Here is an 8,263-nt window from a genome sequence, read left to right as displayed (position 1 = left end):
TGTTGTTAGTTACACCGGCACCTTTGTTATAAAAAAATTTAATGACAAAAATTAAGTCAAAACCGTGTTAACAGCAAAGTGACACGAGACTGACTGATGAAGATCTTCATAGATTAAATTACTTTATGTCAGAAGTTTCTGTTTCCTGCCAGATTTTTATCCTTTGTGAAGCTGGTGAGTCACTAAGACTCCAACACCATGTTTGGTCTTTGGATTAATAACTGAAGGACACACCGAGCCAAGTTTTTCCCTCCTGACTTTCAGAGCTCAGGGACTCTGCTCATACCGAGTACTGATACGATATCAGTGACTCAATCAGGTCAAACATGTCAAAACCCAAATCAGCAACACAGAAGTCGTATTTAACAAAACATATCGTTTATTTTATCAAAAAAAAGAAAAGAATTCACAGTGAACGATGGATCCCTCCTCTGCATAAATGAGATAATTCCAGGTCGACATCCCAGTAACTTTAAAAGGAACATTTACCCCAAAATCTCTTTTCACTTGAGTGATAAAAATTTTATAAAAGTGAGATTCAGGTGGTAAAGAGGAGACTGTTACAGGGATAAAAAGGTGAAAAGGCCCAAACTTCCATCATTATACTTTGTGCTCGATTACATCGGGACCAGCGGGACAACTCGGTCTGAATGAAGAACCTGATGCTCACTCGCCACAAAACATATCATTCTTTAAATTCGGGAGATTTTAAATGCAACACTGTCCAACACTGCATATCACAACAATGATATAAAACAAGGATGTTAAAAAAAAAAAAAAAAAAAAAAAAAGATTTAGACTGAGTTAGACTCAGGTGTTTAGATCGTGAAAGTAATTTATCTTCAGGTCTGGTTCGACGTTTGTTTGGATTTATACAAACATACATGTATCTGGTCCAGGTCCAGGCAGAGTTCCTCAGTGTCACAGTAAGGAGATAATTAACTTCCCTCATTCTACGTGAGTCGGAATCAATTGTTGGACAATGTTCTTGGACAACAGTGGAAACACAGAGGTACAGTCAGAGAGGTTAGTCGCAGTTTATCAAGAGTTTTTTTTTTTTTTTTTTTTTTTTGTAAATGGGATTTGTTGACTTTAAAAAATATATAAAATATGAGCCTTGTCCTTGAAACATTCAAACCAGCTGCTATCAGGGAACTAATCAGTGAACGTGCAGCAGCCACAGGTCTGAACAAAGAAAGTAACTTCAATTTATTTTAAACCTAAAAACAGAAATATGTTTAAATGGGAAACACAAGAGGAAAAATGAAAAAAATGCCAGTGTTCACCATTATCACTGCTGCAGTGCACACATCTCGCTAACATCAGAGTACAAACCGCTCAACCATTCAAAACACATCATAAATAGCAACAGCAAGTAAAACAACGTCTTCTCAAAGTTCCTGTAATACACGGCGGCGCTCCCCTTCGCTCAGCTTTAGGGAAAAAACGGGACTCAAATATAAAAATGTAAACAAACCGGCAGTGAGCTGTCGCCGCCCTCGTCAGTGGAGCAAACAAAAGCTCCCCGTCTGGGCCAAGATGTCCGACTGCACAGTTCATGTTTACAGGCACTGGTTTCTCACCTAAAGCGCACCAGCTCAACTTCAGGGTTCAAGTGAAGAGACTGTCAACCTGGGAGAAGTATTTTTAGCTCTGCGTTCACAGCAGCAATTAAAAAAATAAAAAAAAGAAATAATTTCAACCCTACAACTGACCAGTACCACAGAAGTGTAAGTACTCTTACACAGAAAAGCAGGAAACTGAAGTTTGACTGCTTGGATCACCCAAAAGATTCAGATGACGGCCGAGGTCGACATCGACCCACGTTTCTCTGCTCAGAGAAAATGAAAAACTGTTTTCTCTGGTGAATCGAGCAGCAGAAGAAGAAGAAACCTCCCACAGCATTGATCTCTCCCAAAAAAGAAAAAAGAAGAAAAAGAAAAATGTGTCCTGTTCACTCATGGTTTTCCCATAAATGTTAAGTTTCAATTGTTTTAATTATGTCATTAACAAAACCAGGTGTCTTTGCTTTTGTTTGGTTAATATGTAATCAAGTGACATGAGGTACTAAATTCATAGTTTCTGCATCAGCACTTCCACAATGATTCAGCATTTTCCTCTTTACTCCAGCAAACACACGAGGAGCTTTCAGGACGTCAGCCCCACGGCGCAGCTGAGAAGTGGAAGAATCGTGCAGTGCAGTGAGAGGTCAAAGGTGAAAGGTCATTCCGAGTCTGACAGGACGATGATCTCATCTGGGTCACACTGGGTCGCCACGTTGACCTGGAAACACAAACACAGGTAAGAAAATGAGGACAAATCACAGCAGTTATTCTGAACATGACACAAAAATCAGATTTTATGTTTATGAAAAACTTTTTTCTACAGACAAACTGTGAAACTGTTGCATGAACGCTGACGACTTCCTGTGCAGGTGCGTCTTCGGCCAACTTCTTTTTATTACACATACGAGGACATACCTTGTTTTTCTTGGGAGGTGGTGTCGACTGTGAGCTGCTGACCAGGTCCTGGGTCGGTGTGTCGGCCCGGGTGGACTCCGCCTGATGTGGAGAATTACAGCTAATAACGCCCATATCCAGAGGGATATCCGTCTCACTGAGGGGAGGAGGAGGGATGGATGTGGAGAGGGAGGGTTAGGAAAATGAATTGGAGAGAGAAATAAAGAGGTACAAGAAAAAAGCATTAGCTTAAAGGTGCAACTAAAAACCAGGTAAGAGCAAAAAGTCCACAATTGACTGGAAACTGTTATTTGTATGGCCAATGTGACAACATGATCGATCCGGGCTGGCAGTACCTGTCCTGGATGATCACGTCCTTCGTATTTCGGGAGCTCCCTGATGTTGTCTCCTCCCTCTTCCTCTTCCGACTCCTCGTAGTTCTGGGGCTGGGCGGCGGCGACGTGCCGTTGGTGGTGTGTGTGTCACATTTTTCTAAGATCATTGCTGGTGACACGGGTAGAGACACGCCATTGGCTGCTACAGGGGAAATGTCTGCAGGGTCCTTAGTGACTTTGTTGGAGCGTACCAGCACAACTGAAACATGATTGGAGGAATCCAGAGGTTCCTCTAATCCTGCAGGGTTACCATTAGACAACAGCCTCTGGTTATCAGTCTGCATGGGCTCTGATTGGCTGGGGCTGTCTCTAGGGGAGGGGATGTCAGACAGAGAGATTTGGGACTTGCTGTCATCAGAAAGAGGACTGAGTCCACTTGTGGCTGCCTCATCTTCCTCATCTTTAACGCTCCCCAACAGCTCGTCCGTCTGATCCTCCTTGTTGGCGTCGCCGCCTGCTTGCTCCGCCTCGTTACCGACGTCTTCCTCGTTCTCTTCGTCGTCTATAGAAAAAGGAAAATTGAAGCGATGACTCTGCAGGTCCTGGTCTGGTGTTGTTTCTGTGCTCACCTCAAATCTGAGTTTAAGCGTGTGAACATTAAAACAGTGTTTTGTGACGTCCCAGCTAGTTTGAGCCTATCACAGCCGAGCAGGAAGCTTACACAGGAGTGAAACCTCCGGTGGCCGAGCACTAACAAGGCCGTTAGTGAAACAGTTCATCTTTTGAAATGAACAATATTTGCATATTCACAGATTCAGGTTTCTCAATGAGGGAGAGAGAGCAGATTTTAATTTAGAAAATTTTCAAACACGTGACTTAAGATCTACTCTCTAACCTGGTCCATCCTGCTGGGTGCTGGCGTGGATCTCCTCCTCTATGTCTGGATCTGACGATTCATCCTCTTCATCATCATCCTCTTCCTCCTCCATTTCTTCTTCTTCTTCCTCTGCCCTGCCATTCACCTCTTTAGTTTCCTCTCCCTTTTCTGATTTGTTGCCCTGGAAACAAGATGTGTGAGCGTCAGATAAGAAAAGAAGATGCAGAGTTGGTCCCATAAATTACGATTAACACCAGATAACACGATATTATGCAACATGTAGGTTTCCTGTTTTCCCACCTGTTAGGGAAATTAACATCGAGCAAATACAAACATATCAGACACTTTATTTTATTAACCTGTATAATCTACTGCAGTTCAGGACGAGCTCTGCCATCAACTTTACTAAGTTTTTAATTCAACAACGTGTTTACTCCTGAGGTTAAAGCTGGTGTTGTACTGGGATACGTTAAACTGGGAGGTGTTTACATGCATGAGGGAGGCAGAATATTAGAAACACCCCTCAGCATCATGTGTAACAACCCTCCCACTCAGGTCATACCCAGTCATACCTCTTTTTCCTTGTTGTCTTTCTCCAGTCGTTTGTTCCGCTCCTGCTCTTCTGTGTCCTCCTGTTTGATGGCGTACTTGGTGATGACCTCCTCCAGGCGGGACAGAGCCACCTCTCTGTTCGATCGCAGCTTTCGCAGCAGCGATTGGTCCAACAGGGCTGGGTCCGTGGCTTTAGAGGGTGATGCAGAGAAGAGAAGAGAGACGAGAGCAAGTTCGTGAGCCGTGATGGGACCGAAGGGACAGATGACGGGGAAAGAACAAAGGAACAGGTGAGAGTGAGAAAACAGAGGGTGGAGTTTGATAAGGGGAGGGCGAAGAAAGAAAGAGGTCCTTAAGGTTTGTTCTCTTTTGTCCAAACCAGACAATAAAGGTTCCTCTTGTGATGTATTCTACAATATATTCGTGTTGATAAGAGTTTTGTCCCTGCCCACAGCCTTACCAGGTTTGTAGTGGTCAGTGAGATGCGAACCGAAGTTGTACACCAGGTCCAGGTGGCGTCTCTCCTGTATGCGGCTCCCGGTCTCTCTGAAGGCGTCCTGGGCTATCTGATTCAGCTGTTTTCTGCTCAGGCACAGATTGTGGCGTTCGTTGGCTCGCAACACCTGCTGGAGGATGTCTGGGTAATCCGGAGGGTTCCTCTGCGCCTCGGGACTGTTGATGAAACGCTCGACCTGACGTGAGGGAGGAACGTAGGCGACGGGATCAGGATCAAACTCACCCCCATCAAATACGGTATTATCAAATGAAGCTGCTCCTACATCCTAACCGGGTTAGTTTTACCCAGTCTGTTGTTTTCTAGGACACTTATTAAAAGACCAGCTTTCTTTTATCTAATTTTATCTTTTCACCAGCTCACCCTTCTGTTGATCTCAGGATACCGAGTGCTGCTGTAGGTGATCCTCTGCTCAATGACTCGGCCTGTTAGTATGCTACAGCCCTTTAGTTCACACAGCTTTTCATAAATCTTCATCATCTGGAGGAGAAGAAGGGGAAAGAACGAAGAGGTCTGACTAGCCGCCACACAACCTGGTGTAATCATTTGTAACCGAAGCCCCGGTGGACTCCCAGTCCACATCAAACCCCAGCCTGACCTTGCGTTTGAGCTTGTGCTCCTGGATGTATAAAGAGTCCTCAGCTTCCAGGTCGTCTAAATTCAGCTCAGCCTGCTGCAGACGGCAGATCTCATCGTTGTACACCTTCAGTAGGTTCTCCAGGTAAGCTATCTGAGAGAAATGAAGAACAGACATGAAGAGTCAGGGATGGAAGGAAAACAAAGGCAGATGAAAAACTCTTGTATTTCATACATCATTTCTAATTATAATAATCACCAGCTGAATTATTTAAAGGTCATTATCAGCCAAAGTGAATCCAGTCACACAGACAAGTGTTGAACACTAACCTGTCTCCTGGATGCCCTCTTTGCCTTTTTCTCCACTTCTTGTTCCTCCTCTTTCTTGTCCTCCTCCAGCCTGGAGGTGGAAGGCTGCTCATCTTCCAACGCTGGGTTCACCCCTTCCTCCTCCTCCTCATCCATTTTACCTTTAGTTTTGTGTTTACTGTTGTGCATAACAGAGGTAGACTGGAGAGTATTTGATGTTGAGGTAGAGGGCCCAGGCTCAACCTTGGTGGGGACCTGCCTCCTCTTGGCGGCATGCTGCCTGAGCACAGTGCACAGTTCATTGATGTAGACAAATGTTTTAGAGCGGTTGGCCTGAGCGCGAGTCAAACAACGTCCCAACGTGTTCCTGAACTCCACAGATGACAGATAGTCAGGCGTGGCTTTGGCATGCTTGTTTTGGAGGAAGGTCAAGACTTCAGGACAGTCCTGGGTGAGAGCCGAGCAGTGCTCCACAAACTGAAGGGAAGCAGTGAAGAAAACAGGAACAATGAGAAGACAAGGTCACAGAGGAAGGACATGGTTTGAGGAAGGCAAAAATAATGCAAATGACTGCACAGCAACAGCCACGGTGATTCAGGTTTTTCCAGTTCACGTCCTATTTCAGTGTACTATAACAATAATTACAACTTTCTGGTATTATGACTACTGTCAGTAGTTAGGATGGTTGCACATTTCAGCAGGTCAGGTGCTGGGTACAAACATGCAATGAAAGGCAGAAGAGAATTATCACATTGGAAAGGCTTTATGGCAAAATCCTGCTCGGTAAAATGTCAACAATAATGCCCCTTTTTTTTAGATGAAAGCTTTTAATTCCAGGGATCACATTCAAAAGTTTGAACTTATGGCTGATAACCAGCTATCAAGTCAGAAATTCTCTATGATTTAAGTGATGTAGAAAGCTGTGCCCCTTAATGTGCCCTCACCTCAGTGAACAGCCTCTCATTCTCCGCCTGCAGAACATGGGTGTGTTTCTTTGCTGAGGCAGAAGGTAACTGGGTAATGTGGGTGGGCTGTGGCTGCTCAGCTCTGAGTGGTGAGACATTTTTGGTTTGGTGGTCAGAAGGCTCAGACAGCGAGGTGGATGCAGGACAGGAAGGTTGAGGACACTCTTCTTCTTCATCATCATCATCAAGGACTATGATCTTATCCGCCAACGAGGCCGGAGCCACCGCCATTCAAAATGCTGGTTGTTTCTGCTTTCAAGAAACACAAACGGAGAATGTTGATCAGGGCAACTGAAAGTACAGGATGTCACACAAGCATCAGAAAGATGAAACAGACAATATGAAATTTCGAAAGACCCAGTGAAAACACATGAAGAGCAGTTCTGGGGTACTGTGGTGGGAACAGGCCCCGAGCTAGATGAAGGACACTGACAAAGCAAAATTCCTTTTTAACACAGATACAAAGATTAGCTGATTCATCTATTAGTTGAGATTAATCAGCAACTACTGTGACTATGATCATGAAACATTTACTGGCTGACGTGTCACAAATGTTACGAATTTTATGTGTTACAGAAATCATCAGTGAAAAAGAGGAAGTGTGACTGTGCTCAGTATAAACAGGGCCTGTAAACATTTATTTGGAATTTAACAATGGACAAAAAAATTCATCAGCAGCGATCTTAATAACTGCTTAATTATCTTAATAGTTTCTTCAAGCACCAACTCCCAGTATGATCCAGCTCCAGCTTCTCAAGAGAGGAGCTGTATGGCTGTTCTTCACCTCATACGATAGCTAACTGAATATTGTGGTGGTTTGAACTGAGGCTCAGACAAAACAAGTCATTTGAGGACATCGGTTAAGGCTTTGTGAACTTGTGATGAGCATTTTCACTGTTCTCTCTCATTTTACAGACTAAACGTTTGTCGAGTAGTCACCAGTTCAATGGCAGTACCCTCCTGTGTCTGGGTCCCACACTTCCAGCACACACCCTGGTGTTAACACACAAAAACGCTCTCACACTGCTGCTTCACTCAGTAAATGAGCTACTTAACACCGGCTTGATTTTACCTCTGGCTCGAGATGTAAAACAACCAGGAGCGTTTTCAATGAACTACAAGTGAAAGTAAACAGTGAAGTGATCGAGTTCGATGACAGTTCGTTAGGGAACAGACGGAAAATCTGTCAAAAAGCTGCCGTTAATCAAGGTTTTCACTGCAACACGTTGTAACATACTCACAGATACCGACCTCTTGTTTATGAGCAGTTTGACGAGACAACAAAGGAGGGTAAAGCTCCGCCACGATCCATGGTTAAAATACAGTGTTAGAGTTAGCTAAGATTAGCATTAAGCAGCTAGTTAGCGCCGGGACTTTGCTGAGTAAGAAAATAACGAATCAGGAGAAAGGTCCGCATGTTGTTTCTTCTTTAATTATATAACTAAGCCGCTCAACGCGTTCAAGATGCTCTATAAAATCGTGATGTTAATCCAGCAGACTTTCTGTTTACTAAAACAATGCTCATCAACTTGGCTATGCTGTCGACTCCAGATCGAAAATGTACCCGCTAAACTCCTATCAGCATCGCTGCCTCTGATTGGTTGAAGGTAAGTAATGTCAATAGCCATTGGATGATTTTATCCCTTTGACTACCATTATTGTTTAGACTTTCTTAT

General features: G+C 43.9%; 1 protein-coding gene across 3 annotated transcripts; it reads right to left on the bottom strand.

The window, feature by feature from the left end:
- Positions 1-1,033: 1,033 nt before the first annotated feature.
- Positions 1,034-8,155, bottom strand: daxx (death-domain associated protein). Of its 3 annotated transcripts, none has more exons than XM_041053474.1 (11): positions 7,829-8,155; positions 6,567-6,836; positions 5,644-6,099; positions 5,336-5,467; positions 5,101-5,217; positions 4,684-4,915; positions 4,244-4,413; positions 3,690-3,852; positions 2,816-3,356; positions 2,481-2,616; positions 1,034-2,283 (listed from the first exon to the last, which is right to left on the bottom strand). In XM_041053474.1, the coding sequence occupies exons 2-11, from the start codon at positions 6,816-6,818 to the stop codon at positions 2,224-2,226; spliced, it is 2,259 nt and encodes a 752-aa protein (XP_040909408.1). In that variant the 5' UTR covers positions 6,819-6,836; positions 7,829-8,155; the 3' UTR covers positions 1,034-2,223. The 3 variants fall into 3 exon arrangements, with proteins under 3 accessions (XP_040909408.1, XP_040909409.1, XP_040909407.1); XM_041053475.1 differs by having other exon boundaries at positions 6,567-6,839; positions 7,839-8,155; XM_041053473.1 differs by having other exon boundaries at positions 7,839-8,155.
- Between the last annotated feature and the right edge of the window lie 108 nt (positions 8,156-8,263).

This window comes from Toxotes jaculatrix, chromosome 13 (genome assembly GCF_017976425.1).
Source record: "Toxotes jaculatrix isolate fToxJac2 chromosome 13, fToxJac2.pri, whole genome shotgun sequence".
NCBI lineage: Eukaryota > Metazoa > Chordata > Actinopteri > Toxotidae > Toxotes > Toxotes jaculatrix.
Note: the sequence above shows the minus strand (reverse complement) of the source record. Positions and strands in the feature narration are given on the sequence as shown.